Source organism: Grammomys surdaster, unplaced genomic scaffold, assembly GCF_004785775.1.
Source record: "Grammomys surdaster isolate TR1022 unplaced genomic scaffold, NIH_TR_1.0 66, whole genome shotgun sequence".
NCBI classification, from domain to species: Eukaryota; Metazoa; Chordata; class Mammalia; order Rodentia; family Muridae; genus Grammomys; species Grammomys surdaster.
This window is the reverse complement of record NW_021604568.1, coordinates 14,580,891-14,596,061: the sequence shown is the minus strand read 5'-3', so window position 1 is coordinate 14,596,061 and position 15,171 is coordinate 14,580,891. Positions and strand designations below refer to the sequence as shown.

The window sequence follows — 15,171 nt, the reverse complement described above, 5'->3', positions numbered from 1 at the left end:
GTGAGTGTGTAATGTGTTTATGTATGTGTCTATGTGTGTGTGAGTGTATATGTGTGTATGTGTATGCATATGCATGTACACATATGGGTATGTATGTATATATGTATGGGTGTATGGATGTGCTGTATACGTGTGTGTGTTTGTGTGTATGTATGTATGTGAGAGAAGATGGTTATTTATAGGGATCTCTCTGTTCCAGCTGCTGTAGGGGAAAAGTGGTGTCGTGAGTGTGGGTGTATGTTTGTGGGGGTGTGTATGGGTGTATGCATGTATGCATGTGTGTCTCATCCAGCCACGCTCAGGTTTCATCAATCATTTCACCCCAGGTTATAAATGAGTGAGCTGAGAGGTTACAGAGAGATCAGAGGGCATGTCTCTGCTCACACAGCCAGAAAATGACAGCCATTCTGGCTTCTGAGGCTTCTTACCCATGCCACGCCCCCTCCCCACAGATAGCGGATGGTCTCTGGAGTTGTTCTTGGTCTGAGCGGGCGATCTGGTTAGAAAACCGGGGCGCACAAGGAAAGGCGAAGACTTGGACAGCTAGGTTTGCTATCATCTGGCGTGTGGGAGTGAGGTAGCTCCCTCCCTTCTCAGTTAGGCTTGCCCTGAGAGCCTGGGAGCTCGGGGTATGCACACCGCATTTGCTTCTCTTGTTGAAGGTGAGCCCTTATTCTGCCTACCTGCACGACGCTCTCTTACTCTACGCTCAGACTGTGGAGGAAATGAGGAAGGCTGAGAGAGACTTCCAGGACGGGCGGCAGCTGATTAGCACTCTGAGAGCTGGTCAGATCATACTGCAGGGTAAGGTAGTCTTGGGGCTCAGGCTTCTTAGCCACATCCCTGTGGACTTGGAGATGCTGGGCATGTGTTAGAGTTTTCCTCAAAGGCCTACCTCGTTCTGTTAGGGAATATTTATGATCTCAACAAGATTCCAGTCTTCCATAGGGCATGTGAGCTTAGAACTTCCTGACTGCTCTGAGTTTCCCTGACCAGGGGATGAGGAGGCCTTTGATCCTCATGCTTGTCTTTATCTTCATCCCCCTGGGAACTCTCTTTCACACACAGCTTCCAACAATCCTCCTGCCCCTCCCCAGCAAAGGGACTTGCCTTTAGTACATATCTGAACAGTAAGGAAGGCAGTGTAATGACCCAGGAAGAAAAGGGCACCAGACCTTGTAGCCCTGGGTTGTGGGCCAAATCTGGCTCCCTTGCCTCTGGAAGGCAGACTTGGGACCCTGTACCTCTAGGGCACATGTGATAGGACCAAGTTACTCCTTTTCTAGGTGTGTGTGAGGTCACCAAGATCACAGAGCCAGGCACATAGTAGTTATTTCATACATGACAATACTGTGTTCTATTCTCAGTAGAGCTTAGTGCCAGGGCACGACTTCTGATTGAGATGTAGAACAGGTATTCTTCTCTGAAGTCTCTCCTCAATAACTAGAGTTTAGCATGTAGCAAGTAAGTACAGCAAACCTGCTGAAACTTAGCACCCTGCCAGAGCTTCAGCATCCATTAGAGTCAAAAGGAAGGGCCCAGACCTTTGCAAACCTGTGTCTCAGGGATGCTCAGAGGTGAGCAGCCAGCATGGCAGGGACCAGAGAGGCAGCTGTCTGTCCTTCATCCCCAGCCAGTGCTGCCCCGTGGTCATTCAGCTTCCAGTGCATTTTCTGATTTCATGGGAAGCAGTTTTGGGTGAAATGCATGCAATCTGGCTTAATTTTGAGCGTTTAGTTTTTTTTTTTTTTCTTGACACCGGATGACCAGTGGAATTTGGAGCTAAAGAGTTACACCTGCCTTCCCAGTGTAACTCCCACTTCTAAACCATCTTTTATTCACTGGTGTTCGACTGTGAATCCCGCTTCTAATCCATCTTCTGTTCACTGGTGTTCAGTGTTGACACTAGCTCATGTTCTGTGAAATGGCAAAGTCTGGCATTCATGTTTGATGGGATGGGTTGCCGGGTTCAGCCATGAGAGCCACGTTATCCTCACCCGGTATAATCTCTCTTTCCAGGAATCACTGGTCCTGTGCTTTTGGACTCCCAGGGGAAAAGGCACATGGATTACTCGGTCTATGCTCTACAGAGATCTGGAAACAGATCCCTCTTCCTTCCTTTTCTTCATTATGACAGTTTTCAGAAAGTAATCAGGTACCTCTGGTCACACCTGTAAGATTAATCATGCTGTAGAAAGAGGTTGAGGTAGGGGGACCAGACATTTGGGATTCAGTTCTAATCATTCCCCTAACAGTCTATTCGCTCAGGTATGTCCAAGCCGTGGCCTGTGGGCTGCACATATTTCAGGATAGCTATAAATGCAACCTAACATAATATTGTAATCTCACATGAGACCTGAGACATTTTCTGATATATATGTACACACAGACAAGCACAAAATCAGTTCTTAAGCGAGGACTCTGTAGGTGACATTGTGTTACAATATCAGAGCTTTGTGAATGCATACAGATCAACTTTGGGGCCTTATGGGAGTCTTGCCCAGACTGTGGATATGGCTCTTTTCAGGGTCCATGGGGGAGAGGTGCTCAGGAGCATAGCGTCCTAATTACACCTCCAGAAGGACTTTGCCTCCTTTGATGCCCCAGCTGGATCCTGTCCCCAATAGGGTCCAGAAGAAGCCCTGAGCCCCTGAGGCAGTGAGTCACAGGGGCAACTGCAGGCCTAAAACCACTTGCCTATAGAGTGTGACTCCCAGAAGCTCATGTGGAGATCAGGACCTTATGCTGTTCTGAGTTCCCAGTACTAGGAATTCCTACAGAAATCTTTGGTTTTGTGTTTTCCAGCTATAAACTAATGAGAAAGTGAAAACAAAAGCGAGTGTTTAACTCAGTGTCCGCCTCCCCACTTCTACTGTTGCTAATTCAGATTCCATGGGAAACATTTTCCCTCCCTTATTCTGTGGGAAAAGGAAATCCCAGAGTGGGCTGGCATAAAGAACAAAATAACTATAAAAACGAGATCCTGAGTATGATAAGAAAGGGTGCATTCCATGTAGCGAGTAGCGTTTGACCTGTGACCCATCAAGATGCTTGCTATGCAATAAGATCCGTCTATGTCAAACATGGCGGACACTTGTAGCGTTGGCACACGATCCTTTAAGTCAAAAGAGACATGGTTTAAGTTACAAGACTGTGGAATCTATTCTACCTGGAGGAAAAAGGAGACGTTGCCTTCTCTACATTACATGGTAGTAACATAGGTAGGTCTGAAATCTGAAGAGTCAAAGGGAGTTAGAAAACTACTTATCAAGTTACCAGAGGTTTGAATTAAGGGACTGAGGCCTGCTTGCTGGGGTTGTTTGTTTGTTTATATTTATTCATCTCTGTGTGTGCCTTCATGCATGTATGCATGGGATGGGATATGTGTTTGCCATGGCATGCATGTGTAGCTACAAGGACAACACTGGGGAGTTGGTTCTGATGGAAGCACCATGCGAGTTCCAGGGATCTAACTGGGTCACTGGGCTTCAGAACAAGTGCCATTACCCACGGAGACATTTCTCCAGCCCCTGGTTTGTGTGTTTGTTTTTTATGTATGCCTCGTGTTACCCATGGGGGGAGACAGGTAGGACAAACGCACTGACACTGACCTTTGTCTTCTCTGCTTTAAAGACTCTGGAAGAATGACTCGAACATCTCATGGCCCCACGGCTCCCTTCCTGAATATAAACTCGGCTGTGGATTTCATAATGACCTTTGCAAAACGAAGCCTCCTACTGTCGCAGGCAAGCATGGCAGCTCAGAGAAGATAGTGGGGTTGGTTTTACAGCAGCACTCACACAGGAAAGAAAACTTTTCTGTATGAGATTGTCCTGTGTTTTGTGGATAGTGAACAGTAGCAACCCTCCAGTCAGAACGGAAAGTGATTCCAGACGCTGTGAATATCTCCTCAGGACGCTATTGGCTGCCTTCCCTGTTAAGAGCCGTTAATATAAAGAACCTTGGCTCCTGAGATTTGAGTCCTTCCTTTTGGGAGGCGGAAGTATTCTGGGCAGGAGGATATGGCTGAACGGTTAGGAGCCTGGCTTTTTGAAATAGATTGAACATGCCTGAAGAACAACACAGTGGAGAGTGCATAGGACGTGTTCAACAAAAGTGTTCAAAATCAGTGCTAAATCAGTGCTATGTTCTTACTAGAGAAGTCTCTATTAACAAAGGGATGACTAGAGTTGCCATGGTAGCTAGGGTGGGGTGAGGAGCTGGCAGAGTAGGATCCCAGCACAGCCAAGTCTGAATGACTTCAGCATGTCACAGCCTACGTCGTATCTAGACAGCTTTTGAGACATCTGTTTGGTGGAACACGCTCACCTCTGCTCATAGGTGTGCCCGAGTAATGGCTGTTTCTTCCTCCAGGTATGACAGCGACTGTGACAGCCGTGATCCCCACGATGACATTCCTGGTTCTTGCCTCAGCAGCTGCCATCACAGGTCTTATGCTACGGAGGTTGAGAGGAAAAGTGCAGAGTCATCCTGGAGACACCTGGTGGCAGATCCGTTATGACAGCATCACTCTTCTGCCTCAGCACAAAGTGAGGCTACACACACTTTCCTTGTGACTTGCCAAGGGACCTCCCATAGGGACTTCTACACTAAGAATATAGGAAGGGGCCACGTCACTGATGAAGTGGGCAATCAGCGCAGTCTCATCTCAAGACCCGAGTTTAGTTTCTAGGCTACATTTATCTGAGAATGCTGCCCTGCAATCCCGAAAGTCAGTGATTTTTTTTAACCATCTAATTGTTTGTTAGTATCATGCATGTATACAATGTATCTCATTGTATCTATACCTCCATTTTCCCTCCACCCCTCTCCCCACAAATATCTCCTGGTTCTCTCCCAACATCATGTCCCCTTCACAACACTAAGACTATATGGGTAAATGTGTATGGGGCTATCCACCAGACACAGGAAGTTATCAGTGGGTGTCCACTCCACCCCAACGGTGACTTTCTTTCTCCCTCAGCAGCCCAAACCCCCAAGAGCAACTCCCAGCTCTATGTTGGACTTTGTAACTGGTCTGCTCTAGTGTAGGTCTAATGCAGTTAACCACAGTATCTGTGCGTTCTCATTCAGAGTCCAGCCTTGCATTCATCCATCTCTTATGACCTCTCAACCCGCCCACCAGGACGACGACATTCCCTGAGCCTCAGGAGCAGAAGTTGACGAGTATATATTCCATTTGTGGATGAAAGTCAGCTTTCAACTGTTTAGGAATACCTGACACTCCTCTACAGCTCCCCTCAGCTCCGTAGGGGGTGTTCAAACATTAAAGACAGTCCCCAGGGGCATCCAGTCCTATTCAAAACAACATTAACCCTTTAATCTACTGAGTGACACGTAGTTCATTTGCATAACAATTCTTACAATCTACCACCCATTGTAGACCAATAACAGAGGAAGGCACGGCAGAGGGTTGTCTCTTTGGTGAGGTTAAAGCCCTGAAGTGGAGAGTAACTGGAAGGCTTCTGAGAGGAGGTGACAGTACGGAAGAATGGATTGCTAATAGGGACAAGGAGAGAGGTCACATAAACATGACATGGTATGGGGTGCTGAAGGCGGGAAGATTGGCTGGTACCAGGTCTGGTAGGTTTCAGTGTCCTAAAACCAGGAGACCAACTTCTATTAGTCAGTTGCCTTCAAAAGTCTCCCGGGATTTGTGTTTCCTTGTCCTTTTCCACACACACAGCCTCAATTTAATTTGCTTGTATCTGTGCATTAATATTCACCTTAAATAGGACTAGGTTTCTATAGTCTGAAGATGCATTCTAGTTTGTTGAAGAGGTGCTGGAAATATTAAAAATAGAGCTGGCCTAGTCTCACTCAGGGAAAGGACTCCACCCCCACCACACTCCAGTACCCCAGCGAACACTGAATATAGGCAGTTTGCCCGTACTTAGTGCCTGTACTATCCACACTGGTGCAGCGGCCTACAGTGAGGCACACAGCAAGCAGAAACTCACAGTTTAGATCAGGAAGATCAGGGCTCAAGGCCTCGCTTTCCCGGATATTGACTACTATGTAATTCATCTTTATTACCTACAAATATACCATCCCCTGGGTACTTGGCCAGGCTGCTGAGAACAACTGAGCCGTGTCTTGTTTTCCAGCCGATCCATCGAGGCACACTTGTGTCAAGTTGCAACGTTAGTAATGCACCTTCTGTGAAGATTTCTGCAGATTGTGGCTCCTTTGTCAAGAGTCACCAGGATGAAGAGCTGTTCTATGCCCCTGTGGGGCTTTACCAGGTACTTCTGTGCATGGGTGTTAACATAGATTTCTGAAGCATTCTCCAGTTGAATTTGGTCAGGCAGACCATTGTGAGTACAAGGATAGGCTCCAAGCAAAATCCCAGGTGGATTTATGTCTCTTGATTGGTGTTTCGGTAACTTTGAGAGCTGAGACACAGTAAAATAAAAATGCAGGAAAGTATGTACAAATAATATGTGTCACCTAAAAAGTAACTTAAGAAATGTTTCTAAAATGAAGATTCTGGGTCAGCAGGTGCAGCCTGAGATTCCAAGTTTCTGACAAGCTTCCCCATGATTCCAGTGATTCAGTCAGGCTTAGAACTTCTAGCAGAGCCTTCTGTGGCGATGGCAATAACCCAAAACTGTGGTAGCCACTAGCTGCAGGTGATGATTGAACGCTAGCTTTTCTAGGGAAACTGAATGTTAAAGGTAATTAATTTAAATTTAAATAGCTAGGGAGCTGCGGGAGACACCTCAGTCAGGAAAGTTCTCACTGTGTGAGCCTAGGGACGGAGTTTCAACCTCCAGAATTCAAATAAAACAGCAACAGGATAGGGAGCGGCAGCCTGTAATCCTACTGACGAAAAGGTAGAGACTGACATCCAGCCAGTCTAGATGACTTGGTGAGCTTCCGGTTCAGTAAGAGACCCTGTCTAAAAATAAGGTGGAGACCAAGAGAAGACACCCAACAGTGACCTCTGGCACCATACCCGTGCACAGCTCAACACACACAACTTAAATAGTGACTAGTGGCAGTCTCGCTCGATAGGCTGCACAGTCTTAACAGTGTGGGTTTCTTTATCCCGGGACTTTAATTGCCGTGTGGGCAGTGATGCATCTGCAGTGTATAAGAGCAGGCACTACCCCTCCCCCATCCTTCCTATCCATTCCCAGGGGCCTTGTATGCCCCAGATAGCATGCTTAGTCATTCTTTAAAGTTTCAATCACCTTTGGGGGAAAGTTAAAAAGATCCTGGGAATGGAGGCAGAAAGTGCTGAGTAATCAAGGATCCTGGCTCTCAAGTGTGGTTTTAGTCTCTGGCCGTGTCCTGCCCCTGCTGCCTTCCCCACCCCGGGACAGGGAACCTTCTCATCCTTCAGGTTTCAGCATCATTTCTTCCAAGAACCTTTTCCTCAATCTCACAGGAGTCCCTTCCTCCGTGGAAATCCGGTCTCTATCCTAAAGTCCTCCCTGTTGCTTCCACACTGGAAGAGGCAGATCTGAGGTTGCCTGTTGGCTCATCTATATCTCGTCTTCTCTGTGTGCAGACCGCATTCTGTCTTCTATCCAGCTCCTACCTCATTGTTACATGTTTTTGTGGTTGGGTGTTGAATGATACTAAAAGCATTAGACCCAATAGGTGACAAACGTAAGGTATTGAACAGAAGCTTTATGTGTCAAGGATTACTTTTTAAATATTATGCCTTTTAACTGATCCCATCCTTCCCCAAACCACACAAGTTTGTTGATGGTGTCCCCTGACATTTTCCAGGGAAAGAAGTAGAGTCTGGGGGAAGATAAATGGAACTGTCACAACGGGCTTGGACTGGACACTTGACTCCAGACTTAGGACTTGAACCCACTATATTCTGTAACTCAAGTATATGTGCACAATATATATTATGCATATATGATAAACATAGAAGAGAGAGTTTGATCTTGGAGTTAGATATTCAGACTCTACCTGTACAACTACACACGTGTCACCATGGACAAGCTACCCAACTTTATCAACCCTATCCAGGACTGGGCTAGCCTCAGCTGCCTTGATGATGGTTGGAGACCTTCCTCCTGAACTGATAGGTCCTGGACCTACCACAGTGTCACCTTATGGATTGACTGATCAGTGGGAGCAGAATGCTGTCCCCAGAGGTGGCTTTGTCACCTTCTATGAGGAGTGATGTTTCTGGATCATCCTGAGTTGAGAACATTCTACTTTGGAGTTGGAGGGAGTGTTCGGTGGCTAAGAGCACTGGTTGCTCATCCAGAGGACCTCCGTTCAATTCCTAGCACACCCATGTCAGCTCACAAGCACCTGTAACTCTCACTCCAGGGAAACCTGCTGTCCTCTTCTGTTCTCAGACACTGCACACACATGGCCCACAGACGGGCAAAACACTCATGCATTTGAAATACTAAAATGGGAAAAAAAGAACTTTCTACTTTGTTTCTGATTTCAGGGGAATCAGGTAGCCCTCTGCTATATCGGTGACGAAGCAGAAGTACGGGTTAAGAAGCCAACTGTGCTGCAGGAAGTCTGGCTGGTAAGGGTCCTTTCTGCCCTGCTGCCTCTCTGTTCCCATTGGGAGAAGTGGCCTCCATCCCAAAGGTTCCGTGGTGTTTTTCCAGCTTGGCCTGTTACCCTTTCCCTGCTACAGAGGCTTCAGACTCAGACTCTTGGCCTTACACATCTTTTATGAGTGGTGATATTTCTAGATCTGACGAAGCCCGCTCAGTCAGTCAACAGATTCTCCAGCGCAGGAATGAGGATTAAAAGAAAAGAGACAATTAGACAAAACTGTAGCATGACCCCAGCCAGTTCTAAGGCTGGAGGCTGAGGCAGGTTTGTTTAACCCCACATTTCTTTTAAACCCTTTTAATTACTTGCAAGTATTTATGTCAGTTCTAGATTGAGGAACCAACGATACAATAGACACAGTCAAGGAACAAACAAGGCAATATACAGAGTCATGTGATTACCCTGTGATCACTCTTGCTGTTTCTAAGGGCTCATCAGGATGACAAAATATCTGAGCCTACTTCCCTGTCCTAGCCCACAGTCATATTCAAGCCTGAGGTCCACTTCTTTGTTTTAGCCTAAGACTTGGATTCCTGACTGAAATTACTTCTCTGTTTTAGCCTAAAAATAGACTCCTGACTGAACTTACTTCCTTGTCATGGCCCAAAGTCAGATTCCTGCCTAAAGCTCATTTCCTTGTCCTTGGCCAATGTCAGATTCCTGCCAAGCAGCCCCAAAGGCTCTCCACATAGATCATCCTGAGTTAAGAACATTCTACTTTGAGGTTGGAGAGGTTTTGTGGCTAAGAGCACTGGTTGTTCATCCAGAGGACCTAGGTTCTGGCTCTCACCTAACTCTACCTGGTCCCTTAACTTTTCCTGGCCTTAATTCTGCCCCTTTGTCCTCTGTCTCTGATGGCTGCCTGTTTTCCTTTTGAACTTGGATCTTGGGGAGGGTATGACACTTTGCTTTGTGTCAATGACCTAGGGTCACAAACCAGCATCGACAGCCACAACTAGGGAAGCGATGCAGGATCCGCCTGTGACGAGGTTTAGTAATGACCCATGGCTTAGATTAGACTTTGCTCACTCCCTGGTTTGCTCTCTAGACTCCCTGGGTTTCTAACTGTGCCAGTTATCAGTTATATCCCTATCCCTACAGCAGGCTACGTCACCTTCCAGGCATCTGCTCCTTTGCCTGTAAGATGGAAGGAGTTCTTTTTTCACAGCACCGTACGAATTAGCTCAAAGTGTGTAAAGCATGCATTAGCTCCCTAGGTGAAGGCATACGTAATGATACTGCCATCGTTGTTTCCAGATGTGTGAGCTAAAGCACGAAAACATCGTCCCCTTCTTTGGTGTTTGCACAGAACCCCCTAACATCTGCATTGTTACACAGTATTGCAAAAAAGGAAGCCTCAAGGTAAGCAGAAATATTAAATCTGAGGTTGTGCTTCATTAGACCCTGTGTGGAACACTGTATCCAGCTTTCTCCCACCCATTCATGCATGGTTCCTTTTGGTCTCATAGAGAGACCTGAATTACCTTGGGCTACCTCCTGGGTTTAAGGTAGAGTGAGCTGCCAAGGATTGGTTTTCTCTGCTCTGACTGGAAACCACATGAACTTGATTTAACCCTTTAGTCTCATATCAGACAAGAGAGTGTTCACAGAATTCAGAACCGGCTCATTTCCTCACACCGAGCCAGACAGTGCTATTTTCTGTGAAGATTTCCACTTAGGTACCACATCTCCACCTCACATTAGTTCCAGCCAAAAAGACATGCAGGAAGCTTGCTATGTGTCATCTCACTGTGTGTCGGCCCACAGTATGTAGCCCCACTGTGTGTCGGCCTACTGTGTGTATGCCCACAGTGTGTCGGCCCACTGTGTGTAGCCCTACTGTGTGTCGGCCCACTGTGTGTCAGCTCACTAGGGTGATGTTTGGAATAACTGTGTTTTCTAGGATGTTTTGAGGAACACCGATCATGAGATGGATTGGATATTCAAGCTCTCCTTTGCGTATGACATAGTCAGCGTGAGTAGAATATAAACTTACTTGAAGAGTACACAGATCAGAGTATTTTTCAGTTGTCCTCCATGGTGGTTAATCTGTTTTTGGCTCTCTTGAAGGCTCTTTGGGTAGTACAGTGACTCCAGATATGATCACTTCAAATGGATGTTCCTGGTTTTCTCATTTTCCCATCACATGTAAACGTGGAGCAGGAAAAGTGCTTTACTCTAAAGATGGAATGGATGCTGGGTGTGTCCAGTTAGGAAAGAACACGGCAGTTAGACTTTGTGGAAAACTTCTTATTCCAGGGCAAATCCAATTACCTGACCACAAGTTGAGGATGGGCCCTTCTTCTTTCTAGCCCTTAAATCCTTCACAGAGACTGGGGATCACTACCACGAAGCTAAAAAGGCAGCCCAGGGATATGAGAGGATATGAAAGCAAGAACAGTCTTTTTTTTTTTTTTTTTTTTTTTTGTACAGGGGTCTGTGAGGCTGTAATTAAGAGGAGAATGAAAATAATCACTGTAACAGAACACACAGACACACAGACACACAGACACATACCACACACACACACACACACACACACACACACACACATTATGAGGAGGATGCCATTATGCAAAAGGCATTTACCAATATTTTGTTTTTATTGACTTAATTCTTACAACAAGATATAAAGCACACGATGTTACTCTTGCTTTGCAGATAGGATATAAAACACTCATACAACTTGCCTCAAGTCTCATAGCTACTGAATAGCGTCAACAGGGTTCAAATCTAGGCATTTCCCACACCACACTATATATAGCCTGAAGAACTAGAGATTTCAGTTATGCTTCATAAGAGGGAAGATCCAGTCTCCTATGTAGGTGTCCATCACGGTATGGCAGGGAACACTCAGAGGAGGGTGGAGAGAGGTCCAGTTCTTCCATGAAGGCAGGGCGTATGCGGAGAGTGGGTGTCTAGATACAGAAGCCCAGGATGGCTCATGTAGGTGTACAGACGGTGGTAAGGGGTGGGGAAGGCAGGTGTTTAGATGAGAAGATGAGCTATTATATTTATCATAATAAATATGATCTAGCAACTTGAGGCTGATCTCCTCAAGCAGGACTAGCTTACAGCTGTCCTTTGTTTGCTGTGTGGACAAACAAAAGGGGCAGGAAAAGCACCTGGAAGTAGATCCTAGAGAGGAAGTTACTTCAACTAACCCATGGTAGAAACTGCCTGCTGGTGTAATCACCAGCCAGCTTTGCACCCATCAATAAACAAACCCCTTTAGAGGAGTCCCTGCTGGGTGCTGGGCAGGTGACAAGCATGGAGCCTAAGCTGTCTTTCTAGATAGAGGCTGTGGCGTTGACTCGCTCAGTGGCCTTGTTAGACTATGCATTTTCATGTGAGTGGACTGGCTTCAAAATCTTTCTTTCTCAAGGGTTTTACTGAGCTTTGTTCCCAAGGAATGAACTTAGTCTGGTGAGACTCTGACTTCCCAGGCTCCAGTAAAAAGCTGGCATCTTGTTGCCAAGCAAGGTAGACAAACACAATCTTCTCCATGATCATGTCTCCAAGGGTAACCCCGGAAAACCACTGTTATTATTGCCGCAGACCTTTAATGACCATCTGTCAAAAGTTTATTTTATGCTGGCACTTCTTGAAGATGGGCAAGGGCAGTTAAGACTGTCACATGCCAATCACTAAAACAAGCCTTCTTCTGATGTATATTTTACCAGCACTTTCTCTATATCAGGCGAGAGAGAGAGAGAGAGAGAGAGAGAGAGAGAGAGAGAGAGAGAGAGAGGAGAGAGAGAGAGTCCAAATAACCTACAGACAGAGTTAGGGGTTGAGTATTTACTTTGGATTCGGTTGGAGCGTGAGTGTAGAAGGCACAGAGGAATGAGACTCGTCTTCCTGTCCTCTAGAATCGCAAAGCAATGGGACGGGTCTTCATTTCTAACTAAAACAAGCCTTGATGAAGTCTGAGTAAAGAAGAGTTTGTCATAGAAACTGGCTTAGGGATTTAAGCCCCGACTCTGTTAATACTGATCACATGACCTTCACCATCCTGAGACTCAGAAATAGAGATCTTATCAGACCGTCTCCAACGGTTGATCTGACAGCTAAAGTACACAAAACGCTGAGCACTGTGGCTTCCTTCTAACAGATCGGAATCGATGCTAGCGCCTCAGTGCTAAGTGTAATTATTAGTACTCTCATTAATAACTCTAGGGTGGCTATTAAAAGCTACACTCTTAGATATCTCCCAAGAATTCTGTGGAATAATTCCGCACTATCTGAATGTGGTTCCACAAGGCACACGTGTTAATAATGAACCCTGAAAATGGAGCCCATCCAACTTGAGGTGTGTCTCAGGTAGGAAAGAAATCCACATTTGGTTTCAGGGCTTAGAGGGAAAAAAAAAAGGTTATATTTTGAAATGATCTTTAAATGCACGAAATTAAATTCACGGTATTATTAAAATTATTTTTTACTTGTTTAGCTTTTTATTTTTTTAAGATTTATTTATTTAATGTATATCCACTGTCGCTGTCTTCAGACACACCCGAAGAGGGCATCAGATCCCATTACAGATGGTTGTGAGCCACCATGTGGTTGCTGGGATTTGAATTCAGGACCTCTGGAAGAGCAGTCAGTGCTCTTAACCACTAAGCCATCTCTCCAGCCCTTGTTTAGCTTTTCTTAGGATGGCTGCTGAAAAAAAATAAAAACATACATGTGACCAAGCATTGTGTTTTGATCCAATGTTGATCTTACTAACCATTAATATTATTTGTTCCATTTTCAACAGGAAATTAAAATGAGGCCTAGTCAGGTTCTGGCCTGGCTGGTGTCAGAATGGGGTTTGTGGCTAGTTTGTCTTTTAAAGCCTGTGTTTTCTCTCATGCTTCTTTAAGCACCAGAGAACACAAACAGGAGAGAGCCAGGTGTAAGAGCCCTGGAGAACCTCCCAGAAATTTCCAGTAGAGCAAGTAGTACGGGTCATGGTCAGGTGGTAGAGCAGCCTAAGTGTATGACGTCTGGCCTGTGAGTCATGTACACACTCAGAGTTCTGTTTGTTCTCTGACAGTATGCACTATCAAACTGCTTCGTTAGGATGGAAAATAAAAACATGTTAACACCAGACAAGTCTCCTGCCTGAGGTGGGACCGACAAAGGCAAGAGAAAAACCTTGTGTGTCTCCGTGATGTGACACACCGACGTGTCTGTAAGGCCAGGGAGAGCTGCAGATCGGGCTCAGGTCTCACCAGACTGCATACTTCCGCCTTAGCCCGCTAGGGTGGATTCAGGTTCAGTTTTACCATCTCCTGTGGTGCTGTGGGGTTAACGAAACCCCTGTCTCCTGATTTAAGGGTGGGGTTAGTGCTAGCTCCGCTCTCCAGACCATTTACTCATTGCTATCTGTATCGGTCCACATTTCCAACGCAATATTGGCCCTAGGGTTCTGGCTGGAGCAAGCTTGTTGTTATCCAAGAGGATAAACATTTAGGGATCCTAAACCGTGCGCCACCTACTTGTGAACACGGAAACTGCAAAGATTGAGAAGAGTAACGGGTCTTAGGAAAGGTTAAATGTGAGGATGTGAAGGGCACGTGCGCATGAATGTTTATTGCTGTTTACTTGTTCACAAATCAATACCACGCACAGTCGCTATCATGCGTGTGAGGCACATGTGCACACCAATGCTTGCGGCTATTTGTTCACAAATCGATACCACAGAGTGGGGCTCCACAGACGACAAATGTCTGCCTGTCACGGCTTCCTTGCCCAGCAGAGGGAGCTGGAGCTGGTCAAGGCCAGGAGTTGGAATCCGACCTCAGAGCGCCCAGCCAGAGCGACCTCCATCACGGCCACCTGGCTCCCTGGCACGCAGGTTTCTCTCCCCCCTCCACTCTAGGATCATTCAGGATGGTCATGTGAGTTAAGCGCAGAAAGGGGTTTTTATTGCCCTTGACAGTCACCCTTGAAAGAGACATGTTGTTTGTTATTCACAGGTTAGCACCTGTTTCCTGAGGCAGGTGGGAGGGACCCAGAATACCCAGGCTGCCACAGGGTCACAATTCAGTGTTGACCTGTACCTAGACAGATTGAGCTTGTTGCTTTTCTTCCCACGATTCCAAAAATGAAGATGATACCTAGAGCTTTGACAGCAGTACAAAAACAAACAAACAAACAAACAAACAACAAAACAAAACAAACCCCCACCCCCACCCCCAAAGTAAGAGCTCAGAAATTCTGTTATTTCAGAATAAGAAAGGGCATTTGGACCTTTCCCTTTGACCTTCCTCTTACAACTCCATGTCTGCCTGAGGAAATTACAAACGCCAAGATCCCTTTTTCCAACTATGTCTCAGATATGATAGCTTTTTAAACAAGTTATTCCTACCTCCCACCTGCCTTCCTAAAATAAACCTTCTGTCTCCGTCCCAGACACTCAAGTAGCCCCTCCCGCCCATGGAAAGGCCCCAGTGCTCTGGAAAAAAACCCTCTTCCCTCCCCCGGTCGGCTGTGTGTTTTCCTGACTTTTTATAGCCTGTAAACATCTTCCACATTAAGCACGTCTCCTCGGTTCTGAGCATGCTTCCTTCTGGGCCCTAAATGCGCAGGCTCACTCGGCTGGAGGCATGTGTATGG

The 15,171-nt window shown here is 46.1% G+C and overlaps 1 protein-coding gene across 1 annotated transcript in view; it reads left to right on the top strand.

Moving 5' to 3' along the window:
* Positions 1 to 15,171, top strand: part of LOC114628490 (guanylate cyclase 2G) — a 37,921-nt gene that overhangs the window by 7,312 nt on the left and 15,438 nt on the right. The window contains exons 6-13 of the mRNA XM_028776375.1: positions 663 to 804; positions 2,020 to 2,155; positions 3,634 to 3,746; positions 4,375 to 4,550; positions 6,129 to 6,266; positions 8,450 to 8,533; positions 9,826 to 9,930; positions 10,472 to 10,543. Coding sequence (XP_028632208.1) covers positions 663 to 804; positions 2,020 to 2,155; positions 3,634 to 3,746; positions 4,375 to 4,550; positions 6,129 to 6,266; positions 8,450 to 8,533; positions 9,826 to 9,930; positions 10,472 to 10,543 — 966 coding nt within the window. The remainder of the gene's footprint in view (positions 1 to 662; positions 805 to 2,019; positions 2,156 to 3,633; positions 3,747 to 4,374; positions 4,551 to 6,128; positions 6,267 to 8,449; positions 8,534 to 9,825; positions 9,931 to 10,471; positions 10,544 to 15,171) is intronic.